General features: G+C 36.4%; 1 protein-coding gene and 1 non-coding gene across 2 annotated transcripts; one reads left to right on the forward strand and one right to left on the reverse strand.

Annotated features, from left to right (window-relative positions):
• Window positions 1–6022: 6022 nt before the first annotated feature.
• Window positions 6023–14046, reverse strand: LOC139705756 (transcription termination factor 1, mitochondrial-like). Its single transcript, XM_071612187.1, has 2 exons — window positions 13953–14046; window positions 6023–8602 (listed from the first exon to the last, which is right to left on the reverse strand). Exon 2 carries the CDS (start codon window positions 8569–8571, stop codon window positions 7420–7422), a length of 1152 nt encoding a protein of 383 aa, XP_071468288.1. The 5' UTR covers window positions 8572–8602; window positions 13953–14046; the 3' UTR covers window positions 6023–7419.
• On the forward strand, window positions 10116–10241 carry LOC139702939 (small nucleolar RNA SNORA28). Its single transcript, XR_011705509.1, has one exon. It is a non-coding gene; the product is annotated as a small nucleolar RNA SNORA28 (small nucleolar RNA).
• Window positions 14047–20458: the final 6412 nt, after the last annotated feature.

A 20458-nucleotide genomic window follows, 5' to 3' on the forward strand; every position in this document is an offset into this window, starting at 1 on the left:
GCCAACCAAAGGATAGATTTACTCCAAGCTCAGGTAGAAGAATTGGCTGACTTAGTGCTTTTGGGTTGTGTTGATCAACGTGCACATTTATGCATAACCTCTGTCAGATTTAATGATTCCAGGAATGCCTCCCGCATCATTGGCGAATATTTGGCCGGAAATTGGTCCATGGCAGCGGAAGACATGATCCAGTCTCAACTAACTCAGATTGCTGTCTTGAACAGTACCCGTGTCGAACCAGTGACTTTGGGTCAATTCACCGATTGGATATCTTCTGCTTTTTCCTTCTTCAAAGAGTGGGTGGGAGTAGGCATTTTTGGTGCAATGTGTTGCTTCAGTGTTATACTTTGTTTGTGGTTTCTCTGTTGCCTTAAAACTCGCCATGCACAAGAAAAGGCTATGATCATACAAGCTCTTGCAGCTTTAGAAAATGGCAACTCACCTCAAGTCTGGCTTGCGCATCTTAAACAGTAAACCTTTGTCATGGTCGTTGCACCCCAAGTTATTATAACATTGCACTGGGATCGACATGACTTTCCTTGTTATTCTCTTAGTGTTGGAAAGCCCTTGCACTCTGCTGGTCTTGCTGCCATTGCATGCAGATGGGTTTCCACACTAGTGCTTTACTATCGCTTTAAAGTCCGTGCCTTTCTTTCAGGGTGCTGTCAACTTGTTTGTCATTAATACAGCCACAGTTCAGCCTCAGCTATCCCCCTTCGTCCACCATCGTCACGATACAGGATGCGAGGCAAGGCACTGCACTTGAGTGATCCTTGACGTGGACCTCAAGGAGAGCATGTCCTATTGCATGCGGGTTAGACGCGTCCACGCCCCGCCCCACGAAAAAAGGCGTCGGCTGATATGGCCTCGGATCTGGGGAAGGGCCCTCCTTAGGACTGAGCCATACTATGCAGCCACTTCTGCACAGTGGGATAGGACCTCTACTCTCGCCTGTATTGTTTTAATAAAACAGAAAGGGGGAACTGTGGTGAGCCGCTTCTGCCGTTTCTGCAGACTATGGTCGCCATTACGAGATGGCGCTGGCTCCGCTGTGGTATGTGACAAACAACTCCTTATCTGAGGGAGTTGGCACATGATTTTTCACCACCCTGTGAGAAAGTTCCACGCGGCAGCTTTGCATTGGGGCTTGGGATGCTTTATTAAGGCTGGGAGGGCATCCGGGAGAGGGAGAAGAAGAAAGAATAATAAATATCAAGGGCCCGAATAAACTACTGAGAGAAGATTTCGGAGTTGCGTCTTCCTTGCGGGCAAGGGGTCGCGACAATAGGAATATGCAGGACCAGCTGGGAGAGAAGCACCTGATCAGGAATTTGAAAGGGTGGGGGAGAGAAAGATCAATTTCAGAGACTGAATTACAGACCATAAATAGTGGGGTCTGCAAGCAAAACAGTGGGCTAAGAACAGACTCCTAAACCACATAAGCAGAACCCAAAGGAGTTTCCTGGGGTGCAGTCTTCCATCATGGACAAACAATTGCTAGGCCTTGGAAGTGCACTGACTTAAAATCTCCAGACCAAAAGACTCCCAACAAAGAGACCAGAGCATTCCAAAGCTTAAACCCCACCTTCAGGAGTTCTGCCTCCAGGACTAACCCTCTCACCCTAGCAAACACAACTACCCTGAGGGTGGGGCTAGCATCAAACTCCAACACCACCTAACTGCTGAGAAGAGAAGCTGAGAAACATCTGAACTCCAACAAAAACAATTGTTCAATTTTCATCGAGGGGTGGGAGGGAAAAGGGAGGAGGCAGGGGATTAGCAATGATGGTGGAATGTACACATCATTATCCAAAGTACATGTATGAAGACACGAATTGGTGTCAACATACTTTATATACAACCAGAGATATGAAAATTGTGCTGTATATGTGTAGTAAGAATTGTTAATGCATTCTGCTGTCATTTATTTTTAAAAAATCAATTAAAAAGGGAAAAAATGGAAAGATGTCACAAAGTATTATAAACTGAAAATTATAAAATAGTATGTCTAGAATGATTCTATGTTCGCATATGTGCATATCTATGTGTAAATAAAAAGATGTCAATCTGTAAGGACACACACCAGAATATTAAGTGATTATCATTGGGTGGTGAAAGTTTGGTGTTTAAATATTTTTGTTAGTATATCTTTATTTTCCAATTTTTCCTCAGATGGTCTATGCTATTTGTGTGTGTGTGTATGTGAGTCTCTAAGACAATTATGACAAAAATTTTCTTATATCCATAAGCACTGAAAATATATCAAAATGTTAATAATAGTAGCTGTCTTTGTGAGGTGTCACTGGGGGATCAATTTTCTTCATTTTACTTATGTGTCTTCCAAACTTTCTATAATGAATATATATTGAATTTTGTAAGTTTTAAAAGGTTGGAGAATGGCAGGGACCAGCTTTCACTTTTTAATTTATTCATTTCTGTATTATTTGAATATGTGGTAGCAAGCATGTATTATTTTGCAATGAAAACTAATATCAAAATGTATTTTGGAAAAATTCTTTTTAAAATAAAAGGTAAATCATCCACATTTAAAGAGAGAGAGGGGGGGGAGGGAGGGAGAGAGAGAGAGAGCGCGCGAGAGAGAGCGAGCGAGCGAGCTCTTGCTTTCATGGGACAGAAAGATCAAAGTCTAACTTTATCTGAAATCCAGGAATAGTGAGAGCAAAAAAAGGTGCACCTGCTTTCCATGTAAATTCCATCCCATTGGTCCTAATCAAGGTCCAGGAAATCCCCTAGAATGAAAAGGAGCCCTGCACCTAATTCATGCCAAGGCTTAACTTGAGTATAGGTCATTCAGGATAAGGCCAAGGTAAGGAAAACCTCTGGACTCATAGCTGCTTTGGGGGGAGTTTATCCTGGTAAACAAGTATAAATCAATCAATATTTTTTCAAGATGGCTTCCACAGTCTCCCAATATCTTTACTAATACTGTTTAATTCTTGATATGACATAGAAATATAAATTCAAATATATTTGATTAAGATAGTTGAAGAAGATACAGAAACATGCACACAGAGACATTTAATCTATTATCAGATAATGATGGAACTTTTAAAATAATTTTTGTATGGTACTGAGGATTGAACCCAAGGACAATCTACCACTAAGTCACATCCTTACCCTATTTTTAGTTTATTTTTTAATATTTTTATTTTGAAACAGGTTCTTGATAAGTTACCAAGGCTAACCTCAAACTTGTGATCCTCCTTCCCCAGCCTCACTAGTCACTGGGATTTCAGGCACGTGCTACCATACCCAGCATAATGACAGAACTTTAAATCAGTATGAAGCGAATGAATTGTTCAACTTCACTGAGGTATAAATGAAGTATACTAAAGCATACATATTTAAAACATATAATTTGAGGGCTGGGGATATAGCTCAATTGGTAGAGTGCTTGCCTCACCTGCATAAGGCCCTGGTTTCAATCCCCAGCACCACAAAAATAATAATAAAATTTTTAAAACCATCTAATTTGATGTTTTGACATATGTATACAATCACAAAACCAGCACCACAATCAAAACAATGAATATATACATCGCTCCCAAAAGTGTCCTTGTGCTTCTATGTAGTCCCTCCAAAGTATCCTTTCCCATCCAAACACCCTGATCCCCTAACAATGATCTGCTTTCTGTCATTACAGATGGGTGAGAATTTTCTATGAAATTTACATTTCATATAAATGTAATTATATAGATTATACTCTGCCTCCTTTCACATTTCATACTCTGGCTCCTGCATAATTTGAGATTCACCCATGCAGTTACATTTATCAAAATGCATTAACTAAGTGAAACCTTTATGATGATTTTTACCAAAAAGATACAAGTCAAAAGCTTTTAAATAAGCCTTTACAACAACTGTGTGATCAGAGATATGAAAAATTGTGCTTTATATGTGTAATATGAATTGTAATGCATTGTGTTGTCATATATAACAAATTAAAATTTTTAAAAAATGGTTTTGTGAAACTGACATTTAGAGAACAGTACAATAATGCAATATTAAACCTTTATATTTTCTAGAATAAACTTCTAATTTATAAAGAATGCCAATGGATTAAAAATGACAGTATAACCTATGGAATGTTAAAATAATCCAGATGAGATGTTTAAAATATTACTAAAATTCATTTGCTCTGCACAATGGTGAGAGATTGAGAAATTACAGTTTATCCAGCAACAGAATTTCATCATACAACCATTAAAAACCATGTTAACAGGTGAATACTTACTTGATCCTTTAATACTGAAAATTATGTAATATGTTTAGGATTTATTAGGACAAGAAAAAACTATAATAGTCCAATATCAACTTAAATATATATACTACATACCTACTCATATTACATCTAGGTACAGATAAGTTCTGCAAAGAAAAACAATAGGAAGAGCCACCAAAATATTATCTCTGGAGATTTTTTCCTTCTTTTTTGTGATTTATTTTCCTATTAACATGGATTTTCCTTTCACTTCTGACAAAAAAATGTTACTTTTAAAATGATCAAGTGTTGTATTATATTTCTGTTCATCCTACATTCTCCTTGGGCACTTGCAACTATTGTTGCTATACAATTTCTCTCAACCCAGGTGAAATCCCCATGACCTGCTTATGCCAAAAAACTTTTACCTTCTCTGCCCATCTCCCTCAAGTTCCATATAAATTTGTTAAGATTCCCAAGAGAGGGCTGGGGGTGTGGCTCAAGCGGTAGCGCGCTCGCCTGGCATGAGTGCGGCCCGGGTTCGATCCTCAACACCACATACAAAAATGTTGTGTCTGCCAAATACTAAAAAATAAATATTAAAAAAAAATTCTCTCTCTCTCCCCCTCTCTCTCACTCTCTCTTTAAAAAAAAAAAAAAAAAAAAAAAAGATTCCCAAGAGAGATACCTTGGGAAATTCTTCCATACAACTCCAAAGATAATTAATTAATTAATTAATACTTTGTGTTTCAAGCCATAACAATAAATTTAATTCCCAGCAATACTATTGTATCCATAGAATAGAACACTATTTGGCAATAAAAAGGAATGCTGATATGAGCTACATGAATGAAACTTAAAAAGATTAGGTGAAAGTGGTCACGAAATTATGTACGTATGATTCCATTTATATATAATGTCCAGAAAAGCAAACTTATAAAGACACCAAGATTTAGGTTTTGCTTAGTGCTATGAGGCTGGAAGGGGGAAAACAAGATTGGCTGCCCATGGGTACCAGTTTCTTTTAGAGGATACAAATTCTAAAAATTATAATGTAGTAATGATCATATGCGCTATCTTAAATTGTATAATTTAAATGAATAGATATTTTTGAAACCTTGAATTATATAAATTAATAAATTACATGGTATATGAATTAGATATCAATAAAGCTGTTTTTTAAAAAAAATACTACTGTAACTTATTTTTCTTATCCTTGACTGAACAGCTATTATGTACAAGAAATCTTACATACCTTATATACATTGATTTTTACCAACTCTGCACGGTTTTTAATTTTATAAGAAAACAAGTTTAGTGAATTATTTACACAAAGTTAAAGATATATCACTCTGAAGAAATGTCTCTACAAAGATCATGGTTTCTAAATTATGCCAAGCTTGCTACCAAATACCTTACTGGAGATCATTACAATACATATAAATGGCTTTGGGAAAGCAGGCACTTTGTTTCTACCAATGGTACAAATTAGTGGGGTGGGTTTTTGTTGTTGTTTTGAGGCATTAATGATAGCAAATACCATGAAGTTATGTGACTCAATTCAAAACCCATATTTAGAAACCAAATTACTTTGGAAAATAATCTAAAGTAATTAGTCATAAAACTTGTTCCTCCTCTCAGTTGCTATCAGAGCTAGATTATGAATATGTTCAAAATATAGTCATGATCTAATTTGTCATTTTTAAGTCAATGCCTCCAGAAATTCCTGTTTATTTATATTAAATGAAATGCCAACAAAATATAAATATACATGACCACCATTTCTTTAAACTACATTCATTAGGCAAAAATATTCCTTTATTTAGATATTTACACTTAGCTTTTTATCAACACATTTAGAAGTCATAAACACTAACATTAGAAATTCCAGAGAAGTAAATTTTAATATAATTTACTCTTATAAGAGGAAGACATAAAGAAATGATAAAAAGACCACATTTTGTGACATCCTCCTTTAAATACAACTAATCAGTTATTAACCTATTTGCTGCTGTAACAAGTTATCAAAAACTCACTGGTTTAAAATAACACAAATTTATTCTGATGGTTCTGCACATCAGAAGTTTGATACTGCTCTCCCTGGGCTAATATCAAGGTGCCAGCAGCCCTGCACTTCTTTCTAAGGGCCCCAGGGCAGAACCCGTTTCCTTGCCTTTTCCATTTTTTATAGGCCACCTGCATTCCTTGCCTCATGGCTTCTTCCTCCTTCAAAGCCAGCAAAAGTGGTCAAGTGTTTCTACATTCCACCACTTTGACCTCCTATTTGCCTCTCTTTTCCACTTTTTGGGATCCTGTGATTCCACTGAGCCCATCCCAATTAATCAAGATAACCTCCCCATCTCAAGACCCTTAACTTAATCATATTTAACTTAATCACATCTACAAAACCCATTGCACTATAACATACTCATGGTTTCTGGGGACCTTTAGGTGGCCATTATTCTTCTATCTACCATAGTTGCCCTTGTCAGGACAAACTCATGGTAAATCCTAGGTTGGGAGACACACTAATGGTTTGAACAGAAAATATGGAATTTGGAACCGAGAAAATCCCTCCTTTCTATTCTGTCAGACTTTTACTGATGAATCATAATTAATTGCACTGGAATAACAGAAGAAATAGCTTGCCATTCAAAACCATGAGGGAAGAAGACTATTTGAATGAATGTCAATTTCTTTTTTCTATGCTGGGGATCAGTGTTGGACGTGACCTTATGAATTCTAGGCAAGCACTCTACCACTGAGCTCTATCTCCAGCCCAAATCTGTTGATTTTTCAATCCAAACAGAAACCACAAAAGCTTATTTTCTGCATTTGTTTTACATGGCATTCAGGAACTACCATTACTATATAGCAGCCATTAATTCAAAATACAGTAGTAGTTAGGAAGACTACACTTAAGCATGCCAATATTGAGTTCTTATGAACTTTTAAAATAAAATACCCAAAGGATTATTACATATATGTTTGTGGTGAAGAAATCAAATTCAAAATTAAATAATATAAATACATTATAAGAATTTTTTAACAAATATTTTTTCAGTTGTAGATGGACACAATACCTTATTTATTTATTTTATGTGGTATGAGGATCGAACACAGTGATTCACACATGCTAGGCAAGCACTCTACCACTGAGCCATGACCCCAGCCCCAAGACTTTTTTTTTTTTTTTTTTAACTCCCCAGGCACTGTTCTAGCCGTTTAATTTTTTCCAGTTTAGCTTCAAATCTTTTTTGACTCCAAGATAGAAGAGCAATGTTAGAGACATTCAAGTTATAGCCAGCATGTACCAATTCTTTGATTCGACTTTTTAAAGTACTTATGCTTGAATCCAGAACCCGAGGACTTTCAATTATTTGTAAAATACTAATTTTTTCTTCTATGAGGCAGTCTATTTTATCATTAAACTTTTTATCTGCCAAGAACATCATATCCGGGTAGCTTAAGACAAATTTCTGTACCTCTTCTTCAGTACATCCAAGAGAAAACAGCTTCTCTTTGATATTTGTATAATTTCTTTTGGCACATTCTGTAGAAAGGTCTAGAATTCCAGCTCCTGGACCACATAGCAGTTGCAGCAGTTCTTCCTTGTTCAAGTTGAAAGTTGACTGTAAAAATTCAATGTTAGCTTTCACCCGTTTGGTGCTCTGAATTAAGATGAAAGGATTTTTAGAAATTATCTTCCTGACAAAATCTGTGGGATTATTGTGACCCAAGAACAAACAGACTTCCTGCAAAACTTCAATCATCTGTTTATTCAAATCAAGACTATTGGAAAAGGTGCGAGGGGCATTGGCTAATAATCGACACAGGCATTTCTGGGACAATCCAACTGAGTAGAGGAACTTTATATTATTTTCTAAATTTATATTGTTATTGGACCGAAAAAAGGATTCAGGAGAACGTTCCAAAATATTTACAATTTCAAGGTCTGATGTCATAATCTTTCTCCACAGATCCCACCGTTTTGAAAGACTTTCAGAAGTGCGTGTTATAGCTCGTGGATATCTTGATATGATGCTAGCAATCACTTCTTTGCTAGCTCCTTTGGACAAAAGGAACATCTTTAGGTCCTGCTCATTCGTAACCATTCTATTAAAAACTCCAGGCTGTCGTTTCTTTGCCATGTCAATATCAACTCCCATAGTAAGTAAGTTGTTCAATAGGTCCTCATTCTCCAAAGGCTCATTGTCTCCATTATTACATGTCACACCAAAAAGCCTAAATGAAACTGATTTGAGGATTTCTGCTGAATAGCGAATCATCCAACATCTTGAACCAAAGAAAAAGTTACTTCTCATATACCAGAGGTTTCTTGATGTCATAATGGTCAGGTATCCCAAACCTTTTGGAAAGCTGCATAAAATAACACATAAAATTACACAAATATCTGCATTAAGTAACTAAATGACCATATTATCATCCTACAAGCATCACGGTCCTTTTTATAAGAAAATACCTATACTTTTAGCTCTCCTGGTGCTAATGGTAATAATTCAGCACTCTTCACTCTCTAGCTCACTGCTTCTGTTGGTTATCTGTAACCCAAGGCTGCTATCATTTTTAACATAAAGAAGAATGTGATGGCACCATCACTGCCCTAGAATTATTCTTTTTTTTTTTTCTTTCTTTCTTTCTCTATTTGACCTTACTTGCCTTCTCTACCCAAAACCAGGAGTCCTTCTCCATCTCTACTTTGTCCTCCTGGTTTCTAAACCTTTGGTTTATTCCTAATAAATGACATTTTCATTTCTGCCTTGTCTTCCAACTTCCCAGGTGTTTGATCTTTCCCTGCCCTTAGATACCAGGCTTCTTTGCCTCTGGTCTCCTATTTTCAACTTCTAAATCCAGCCCTGAAAGCCAATACCTCAGATTATCTGATTTCTAGCTAAATATATTTTACTGGATTTATGCTATCCTTGAAATCCATGCAGGCTTTATAGCTTTAATTCTTACCATATACAGACCTCTGGTCAACAGCTCCTGATTCTAATATCCATCTCATTCACTTTACCTGATTGTCCCCTTGGTTGTAATGCAACAATTTAAAACAATTTTTATGTTCAAAAATATGCAGTTAGGGACCTGGGTGTGTACCTCAGTTATAGAGTACCTGCTTAGCATGTATGAGGCCCTGGGTTTTCAATCTCTAGCACACATGCACATAAATACACACAAAATCTAGTTGTGATAATTAATCCACATACTCCACAATGAGACCTCTCTATATTGCTCAAATTCCCAAGTTCAAGTGATCCTCCTGCCTCAGCTTCCCAAATAGCTGGGACTACAGGAATAAGCCAATGTGCCCAGCTTTATATAAACATTCAAATGCAATTTTTACCATTTTCCTCTACCCTATCACCATATTACACAAGACTAACCCAGGACTGTCTACACCTGTTTGACAACACTTTCAGCTTCTATCATGGGATTAAAACCTTTTTTTAATATTTATTTTTTATTTTTTTAGTTTTAGGTGGACACAGTATTTTTATTTTATTTTATTTTATGTACTGCGGAGGATAGAACCCAGTGCCTCACGCATGCCAGGCAAGCACGCTACCACTTGAGCCACATCCCGAGCCCCATAAAACCTTAATAACTACGAACTTATATATGATTATAATCATAGGTCCCTATTAAATGAGCACCTTCATTCACAGGAAATATTTTTTTAGGAAAGCAACAGAAAATCGTTCTTCTATTTCTTAATCTATCAGAGGATTTGTTCCTATAAACTACTTAAGTTCTGAATCATACAACACATAGATTTGTTCCTAAACTACTTAAGTTCTGAATCATACAACACATAGATTAAAAAAAAAAAAAAACTATTTTCTCTTTTTTAGAATATATGGCTGCTTGCAAGCAACACTCTATGACAGATTACTGAAACTGTCTGATACAATTTGAGCCTGCTATAGCAAGAAAGTGTAACCTATTCCAGTGTTCTCTCTTCCATGAGACAAGCTGTTATATAGGCTTAAGCAGTATTTTTTAAAATAGAATATATGGCTGCAACAAATTTAGTTCTTGATTTCTAATTCCTTACAACGGTATCTTACTTACAGGAGGCATGTCCCTTTGCCCCTTCTCTCAATTATGCATAAAATAGAAAATAAAGATAAATAATTCCAACCCACCACTAAAATTCTTGCTTAACATACTGCTTTTAGGATCAATTTCAATGAAAACCTCTTTGTATGTGTTTTTTCAATTACTCCAATTTGAACAAAAACTTAGATTGTGCCTACATGCTAGAAACATTTCTGTGGCTCACATAGTCTACAGATTCTCAAAAGAACTAGGAAAAGATTCTAAAACTTTAGACTCAAGTAACATTCAAACTCAAAGGCAAAGCATTCACAAAGCAAACATCAAACAATAAAAACAAATCTAAACTCTACTGAGCTTACTATTCTTCAGTTCTCCATAACTCCACATACTATTCTATAACAACATTTCTTCCAAAAATGCATTAATTTAGAAATTCAGAAATAAGATCCTTCTTCTAACTCACGAATAAAGACGACCTTTCACAGCTCAACAGCCTGTTCTCTCTTCCACACTCAAAGATGACCTCTACTGGAGAATGGGACAGAACACTGTCAGCTAGATATCAGACCAACATCTCTACAGAAGGGTGCAAGATAATCCAATGGAATGTAGGGGGAAAAAATAATAAAACTCTAATGTATTCGTGTCTTAGCCTTTGAAAATGTACACTTCTACATGTTGTATAATGTATACAACATAATGGCACTATAAGACAGGTATGAATTACTATTTGTGAACTTTTTTATTGATAGTATGTACAAGTTGAAGTACTACTAACATAAACAGAGCTGAACAAGGCACAGAACATTCAGCAGAAATTCTAACAGCAATTCAAAAATAAGAGAAAATATATGCTGAGTCTTTAAAAAGTAACAAATCTTTCACAAGTAATTTCATCTATTTGAGTGAAACTCAGAGAGTCACCCATGATAAAAATCTAATTGAACTTTGCTTTCTTCCTCTTCCTCAACCGTCATCAAATCATGTAGATTCATCTTCATCTCTGAACTCCAATCTCTCTACCTTTTTCTGTTCTCATGCTCTTAAAAGTCTTCATATTCTCTTCCCCAAGCCATACCAGCTAACTAACTTGCTTCTTACACCAGTCACTCAAAACTGCCACAATACTGATATTTGTAAAAGAAAGATCTGATTATGTCCCTCATTCTGTAATTAAAGACATTTTCAGTTCCCTCTCAGAAAAAAAATAGACTCCACCTTCGAAGCCCTCACCACTTAGTTCAAACTACTTTTCCAGCTATCTCTTCTATTATCTTCAATCAAACTCACTGCCTAGCATCATCACCTCTCAGATCTCAGAACCCATTCTAGTCCCCCTATCTTTGCTTAAGCTGTCCTTTCTTTCAGAAAGGTTCATATTCCTGATATCTACCCATCGTAAATAGTTTTCCCTCAAATCTTTAACTTAAAATATTTACTGCTGAAATGAATCACTTGATAATAATTTATTATTACAGAACTGAAATATGAACTGGATTATAACACTAAAATGAAATAGTGACCTCAAAAACTGAATGAGCAGTTCTCTGCTAAACCGAAAATCAATGGTAATTAACAGTACTGACCATTAGTGAACATATGAGAAAACAGGAAAGTCTCAAATACTATTATTGGAGGATAATTTAGCCCCATCTATCACAATTTTAAATGTTCATCTTTTAACTCAACATTTCCACTTCTTTAGAATTAAACAAAGGGAAAAAATGACAAAAATATAACAATATTGTTATAAAAAAGTATGCCCATCCTAACATTTGCTATAGCAAAAAGAACCCCAAATGCCCACCAACAGTAAAATTATTTAACAAATTGTGGTATGCTATGTGATATAATACCATACAGGTGCTAAAGAAAATCGTAGCATACCTAATGCAATTAAAAATATCCAAGATATTCTCAGTGGTAAACTGCATAAGAATGGATTATACTTTTAAAGGAAAGAAACAGTAATACACACAGCAAAAGGAAAAAGTGAAATTACATTTCTGAAAGATTAATGGGGGCTCTATCATTTCAGAAATATTATGATTTATTTAATGAGTATATGTTATTTTGCAATCAGACAAAAAATGTAAACAAATTAAACTGGTCTAGGGGTGAATTATGCAATGGAAACTGTGTTACCTTTATTTTTCAATTTATAACACAAAAAATATCAGACTTCAAAAATACCAATGATTTTTACATTAGCAGCTCTTCTCCAGTCAAGTACTCATATAATATCTAGCAAGGTAAATAAACAGCCTGTTACAATTTGGATCTGGAACGCCCCAGCAAAGGCCCGTGTGTTAAAGGGTTGGTCTCCAGCTGGTGGCAGTTTCTGGAAGGTAGTGGAAACTTCAGGAGGTAGGACCTAGCTGGAAGACATAAGTCAGTGTGGGGAAGGGTATTTTTGAAGGACATATTTTTGTTCCAAGACCCTCCTCTGCTCTAAGGAGCAGTTTTCTCCACTAGGTGCTCCCAGTCATGATGTTCTGCCTCACTCCAAGCCCACAGTGATGGAGCCAAGTGATCATGGTTTACCTCTGAAACAATGAACAAAACAAATCTTTCCTCCTTTAAGTTGCTTTTCTCATGTATTTTGTCATAGTGACTCACACAGCCTAAGTTATTAACTTCCTCAATCAACAAATTACAAAAATAATAAATATTTCATAATTGTCTTCAATTTCTCTCTCAAACTGATTCAATTTCTCAAAACCATATATTAAGGGCTAATGTTCAAACTTAACACACTGAAAATCTCTGTACTTGTAACTTGTGAGGTCTAAGAAATAAAAGAAGAGGATTGGGACTGGGCTTGTGGCTCAGTGGTAGAGCGCTGGGTTCGATCCTCAGCACCACATAAAAATAAATTAAATAAATAAAATAAAGGCACTGTGTCCAACTACAACTAAAAAAATATTTTAAAAAAAAGAAGAGGATTTATGTTCCCTTCTTCTCTACAATTGGCCTATTAAGGGGCTTCTAATGAAAATGGCTAATCACAGGCCCTAAGGCAACACATTCCAGCTGATCTTCTTTTGACACAGCAAGCTAAGTAAATATGGAGTTCTTTGGAACAATGCATTTCTCCCCTTACTGATCTTAATTGGACTTTCCATCCCTCCAGAAAAGCAGAAATCACTGTTTCTATACATGGCACCCCCTCCCCCCAAAAAAGAAACGGCAAAACACTGCCAAGAATTCATAATAAAGAACAACGCATGATACTTCTGTAAGATGCATTACCTCATGTAAACTGAATATCTCTCAGTCAACTAAGAAGAAAACTGCTAGTATGCGACTAACGTGATGGGGAAGGGTAGTGAAATCTCGAATACATTTTGTAAAACCAGAGCTAAATGCTTCATACACATTGTCTTAACCCCCATGTACAACAACCTAAAAAGTATTACTTCTAAAATTACAAAATCTAAAAGGGCACCCAGACCCCTTAGTTTGCGTAGAGAGTTTGAACCCCGCTTCATCTTTCTTCACTCAAAAACCACAGTAATGACACATCAGAGGCTCTTCTCATCCCTCTTATTCCCCCAAGGGAAGCTCGGCAAGGAGTTGAGCTTAAACCAAAGACACCCAGGCACGCTTTCAAACAAAAACAAAAACCGGCTAGCCCCCATCTCACCTGAACTGTACACAGTAGCAAGGATTACCATAGACGCCATCTACTTCCGCGGCAGGAATCCTAAACTGGACCGAGGAGAGGAAGTGGAGAAGACTAACTTCCTGCTTCGGGCTGCGCGCATATGTGACGTCATCGGCCCTGCGCCCCGACGGCCGGCCGTGCTTTAGTCCTCAGTAGCCCGACTTGAAGAGCCCTGCAGAGGGCGGTAAGAGACCGTTGTGAGTGCCGGGATTGGCGTGACTGGGCCGGTTTTGAGGGCGTGACAGGGCGGAAGCTACCCACAGGCCAACCTGTTTCTCATCAATGAACCAATTCTGTTTTATCTTCCGCTTAGATTTCTCATATTTGTTGTCACTTTGAATTAACTTTGTTTTGTTGGTTTGTAGGATGAAGATTTATCTTTGCGAATGGAGTCACTAACAATCAGTTTATCTAGTAAGTGAAACTACTTACTGCTTTTCTCCAGGTTTAAAAAAAATCGATACTGAAAAAATTCGAAATGACTCCTGTGTGCATTTCTAAAGTCTACTTCTACGTGGAAGTGATTCCTATGTCTGCATTAACGTTTACCATTACATAAAAATATATAAATTTAGGTATATAAATTGCTTTACAATCATAATGTAAAACAAAATCTATTTTAGGAATCATTAAGTTCCATACTTAAAGAAGGCCTTTGCGACTATGGAGCCACAGTCTTCTCATGTTACAGATGGGAACATTGAAACCCTTTAGAAGCCAGCAAGAGAATGTATGCTTTGGGGATGGGGCTGTAGCTCAGTGGCAAAGAGCTTGTTTAGCATGCTTGAGGCCTGAGATTCAATTCCCAGGACCACACAGAGAGATGGGGCATGTCTTCTGTGTTTTATACCACATGCCCTCTTACACTGACAGATTATAAAACATTTCTTCAGATCAGGTAACAGGTATAACTTTGTTTTTGTGATCTCTTGTGCATAAAGGAAATTGGTTCTTCTGAAAATAAGTTTCATATTCCATCCAAATTTTTCTGAGTTCAGATATGCTATAATTACATATTATAAAATATTGAAATAACAATAAAAGTGAGTAATGGCTGGGTTAAGATGGTATGTTATTAATTGGAATTTTTCTTCTATTTCTGCAATGATTTTTTGAAATGTGCTCATTACTTCTAGTAAGAGCAATGACTAATACCTTTCTGTTATTTATGGAGCATTACAAAAGAAATGTATATACCTTGCCTGTATTTTATTCATTTATTCAATTAACATTTATCAAGCACCTGCATTCTAAGGCCCTGCTTCCAGGCTTACAAGCCTTTATATATAGTGGAAAACAAAACAAAGTTCCTGCCCTTCTGGACCTTAGCTTCTCAGACTGAGTGTCTTGTTCCTCTACTTGCTTCTCCCATCTGCCTTCCAATAGTTGACTCAAGTCTCTACTAAAGTAATGAAATTAAGAAAAAGAAAGTGTGATTTAAATATGGAAACATTTGAGGGCTGGGGGAAAGACCAAAGGCAAAGAGTAACAGATGAAGGAACAAAGAGGAAAACAGGATGAAACAAACTCATAGGAACATGGTGAAAAAGAGTTTTTCCTACAGACTGTTCTAAAGTCTTCATCTTTCTGAGTGTTTTATGAAGGCTAAAACAATTCTAATTTTAATTTCAAATTTATATTATCATATTACATCTCCCTTACAAATATTTTTCTTTTCTGAAACAGTGGTATTTTTATATGGTATTTATTTTTTTATTTTATTGTAGCAGTAGATGGACAGAATGCCTTTATTTTATTTGTTTATTTTTATGTGGTGCTGAGGATAGAACCCAGTGCCTCATGCATGCTAGGCAAGTGATCTGCCACTGAGCCCCAGCCCCAGCCCTGGTATTTGTTTTTTAAATGACCTTTCTTGGGGGGGAAAAAAAAAGTCAGTATCAGCAGCTCACCATCCCCAAAATGGATTTAGAACTCAGGAGCTAGGCCAAAAGTCAAGTTCACATGCAGAATCTGTGCTATAGTCTAAATTGCCTCCTGCCATGTTACAACTAAAGACTGTTCTGTTGTGTCCAATGTGCCTACCTGTCTTGCTCTGCCACAGAGGTTCACAGATCCTCATTTGACCACTCATGTTTGAATCTCAGAAGACCCAATTAAGGTCAGAAAGGAAGTCACCCTCCACTGCCCACGCTGTTAATATTGCACACTGATGGGACTCCTGGATTCAATAAAAAATGTATCACCTACCTCCTCATCAACTTCATCTGTCAGCTTCCTACAGTCTCACTTGAGTGCCCTCAGAGGAATGTCTTATCTCTACCCAGGACTCTACCTACTGTCTCTTCTCTTGCCTGTGGCTGTTTTTTTACATATGAAAACAAATGATAAATCTACAAGGTGGTCAAGGTTGATTAAAGCAGTAGGTAAAAGTTGCCCAGAGATTTTTTAAAGTAGTTAACACTATTTATTTTCAAACAAACAAAAAAGATAGCTCAAAACTGCCTTCCTTTTCAAAACAGTTGCTTTTTAACAACCTTACTAATGATTTTACTTCCTGCAAATTTCTTTCTCTGAAAGACTTGCTGAGTCAGCTTTCCTACTCCCACACTCACTACCACAAATGTCTGTGGCAAAGAACTGGATACTTAGCCTGGCAAACTTGCTGATTCTGGACCAATATGATCCTGGCTTCCCATGGAAGTTGGATTGCCAACATCATCAGGACAGAATTGTCCAGAAGAAACAGGATCATCTTTTGAGATTCCATTCAGTCTCAAGTTTAAATGCCTTTGGAACTGTTTTATTCTACCATGCTATTAATCACCCTGAAGTGATTCTTAATCATTGGTAGAAAAAATTATCTCACCAGAGAGCTGGGAATTCCCCAAATATTCAAAAAAATGAAATAAAATCTTTCTTGTCCAGAATCATCCTTCTTCCTTTAAAGATTTATTCCTTATTATCTATACTGTGGTGATTTCAAATTTCAAATATATTTGAAAGGGGAAATGTATTAAGCCAATGTTGGGCAAAATTTTTATACAAAGGGCCACATAATAAATATTTTAAGATTTGAAGGTCTATGTTGCATATTCTTTCTTTCTTTCTTTTTAAACAATGCTTTCAAAATGTAAACACCATTCTTAGCTTGAGGGTGGCCTACCCATGAGCCATAGTCTGCCAACATCTGCACTAAACTATAAGGAGCTACACTCATATAACTGTAGCTTAGTGTGTTGACCACTGTATTATAGGCATCCAAAGAATAGGAATCTTAAGAGAAAGAACATAAAAGAGGAAAATATTTAATAATATTTGAAAACACTCATCCAACACTATCTGCCAGGTACTATTCTTATTACTTCACTTATATTATTAACTATTTAATTCTATGATGGAAGTATTAGTATCTCCACTTTACAGATGAAGAAACTGAAATAAAGACTAAGTACTTAAGCTCACACAGGTAATAGAACTAGAAATTGTTCTTACCCTCTGGTAAGAGCATTTCCATTTTTACTTACTTGCTGTAATCTTGTTAACTTCCTGTTTATTTTATTTGATTGTGGTGCTGGGCATCAAACCCAGGGCCTCTCACATGCAAGATGAGTGCTCTACCACTGACCTATATCCCCAGCCCTGCCCCTGGGTTTATAAAGAGCAGTTACTCATATCTTCTACCAGTACTTTCATTACTTTTTTTCTTCCCACATTTTTAATTGGTGCATTATAATTGTCCATAATGATGGGATTTGTTGTTACATATTCCTGTATGCACAAAATATAACAATAGAATTTGAGCAATATCACTGCCCAACACTTCCTTCCCACCCCTGGTCCTTTTCCTCTACTGATCTCCCTTTGATTTTCATTAGATCCTTCCCCCCACCACACCACCTTTCTTTCACTATCTTCCACATATGAGAGAAAACATAAAACCCTTCACCTGAATTTAGCATATTTCATTTAACATAATGGTCTAAAGTTCTGTTCATTTTTCTGTAAATGACAGAATGTCATTTTTCTTTATGGCTGAATAAACTCCATTGTGTATATATACCATATTTTCTTTATCCGTTAATCTGTAGATGTACACCTAGGCTGGTTCCATAGTTTGGCTATTGTGAATTGTGCTGCTATAAACATGAGTAGCACTATAATATGTTGATTTTAGGACGAATAATGAGGAGTGGTATAGCAGGTCATATGGTGATTCTATGCCTAGTTCTTTGAGAAACTTCCATACTGATCTCCATAGTTGTTGTAATAATTTAGAATCCCACCAGTAGTGTAAAAATATTCATTTTTCTCCATTTCCTCCTCAGCATTTATTATTTGCATTCTTGATGAGTCCCCTTCTGACTGGTGTGAGAAGAAATCTCAGTGTAGTTTTTATTTGCATTTCCCTAATTGTTAATGATGCTGAATATTTTTTCATATATTTGTTGGCCATTTGGATTTCTTCTTTTGAGAAGTGTGTGTGTTGAATTTGCCCATTTATTAATTGGGATTTTTTATAGTTTTCAAATACTTTGTATATTCTAGATATTAATCCTATGTCATAAGAGTAGCTAGCAAAGATTTTTCTCCCATTCTGTGGGTTCTCTCTTCACATTCCTAATTGTTTAGTTTTGGGGGGCAGGTTTTTAATTTGATGCCATTCCATTTATTAACTCTCAGCATTATTTCCTGAGTTTTAGTGGTCCTATTGAGAAAGTTATAGCCTGTGCCTATATGCTGGAGCATTAACCTACATTTTTTTTCTAGGAGATGCATGGTTTATGATCTAATTCTGAGGTCTTTGATCTATTTTGAGTTGACTTTTGTGCAGTTTGAAAGGTAAGAGTCTAGTTGCATTATACATAGCAATAACTAGCTTCCAAGTACCATTTGTGAAAAAGGCTGTCTTTTCAGCAGGGCCCCATGGTGCACACCTGTAATCCAAGTGGCTTCAGAGGCTGAGGCAGGAGGATCGCAAGTTCCAAGCCAGCCTCAGCAAAAAGTGAGGTGCTAAGCAACTCAGTGAGACCCTGTCTCTAAATAAAATACAGAATAGGGCTGGGAATATGTCTCAGTGGGTTGAGTGCTCCTGAGTTCAATTCCTGGTATTAAAAAAAAGCTATCTTTTCTCCAGTGTACATTTTTGGCACCTTTGTCAAGAATCGGATGACTATAAATGTATGGGTTCATTATTATTTTTATTTGTTTTTCCTTTAAATATTTGAATGATCTGGACTTTATTTTGAGACAAGAAATGAAGTAGAGGTTTTATTTTGTTTTCCAAATGCCTAGTTAATTGTTCTAAAATTATTTAATGAGTAATGCTTTCTTTGCACAAGTTTGAAAAGTCACATTTATCATGTATTAAATTATTTCTTTACTTGAGAAAATTTACATTTATTTAATGTCAAACAACATTAAATTTTACACTGCATATTAGATATTAGTGAAATGCTCATTATTAACAGGTTTACACAAAGGCATGAAATGAAAAGCAGAATTTTAAAAAAATATTATTTTAGTTGTCAGTAGACCTTTCATTTATTTATTTATATGTGGTGCTAAGAATCAAACTCAGTGCCTCACACATGCTAAGCAAGTGCTCTACCAGTAAGCCACAACCCAGCCCCTGAAAAGTGGAATTTTGCTGAAACAATTTACATTTCATTCAAACTTTATCATAAAGTAAACTAATTACAAAATATAGACAGAAGGAAGTGTTATATTTATGTTATTTTTTTAAAAAAAGAATAGTCACCTTTTGTTTACTAGAAAGTCTGTGAGAAGTGCTCAGTGCCCTCTTTGAATAAACAAAGGGATGACATAGTCTTTTTTTAGATTTCAGCACATTTGTGTGAGGGATGGCATAACTGACTTCAAAGAGTTTTCTCCCGATAAAACACATTCTTTAAGCAATTAGAAATTTAAATGTAAGACTAAACACTAAACTGGTCAAAGGAGAACACTGTAAACAAGTGAAAATGTATATAATTTACCAAAAGAAAGGGTAATAAAAAACAAATAAGTGAAAATGTATAGAATTTACCATAAGAAAGGGTAAGAAAAAACATTTTATAACATGTGCAACGAGGAACTTTTCTCAATATTTTCTTCAAATTATCTTAAAGAAAATTATATTTCGAGGGGAAAGATGGCGGCGAGGGGAGTGCATTGCCCCTGTGTGCTGCTTCACTGTGTGGGAGTATGACAAGTCAGGACGGCTAAAGGATATCTTGTTAGGAATTTCCAGCAATAGTGGGGTGCTCCGGAACCTGGAGGAAGGATTTCCATCGCACGAGGATCAGCTACGGGGACTCAAACGCGAGAGGTTTGTCGCACTGCTTATTCAGCAAATCGGCCCGAGGCTAGAATCTGCAGCGTGCGCTGGGATAGAGACGCAGGGTTACAGCGCTGCAGTTTCTGCCAGCCGCGCAAGCACCGTACTCAGGGCTGAATTCTGGGTTCGAGACGGGGGAAGGAAGCGGTCCATCTCGGTTCTCCACACCGGTCAGACCACAGAGGAG

The sequence above is a fragment of the Marmota flaviventris genome, chromosome 1 (genome assembly GCF_047511675.1).
Source record: "Marmota flaviventris isolate mMarFla1 chromosome 1, mMarFla1.hap1, whole genome shotgun sequence".
Classification (NCBI taxonomy): Eukaryota; Metazoa; Chordata; class Mammalia; order Rodentia; family Sciuridae; genus Marmota; species Marmota flaviventris.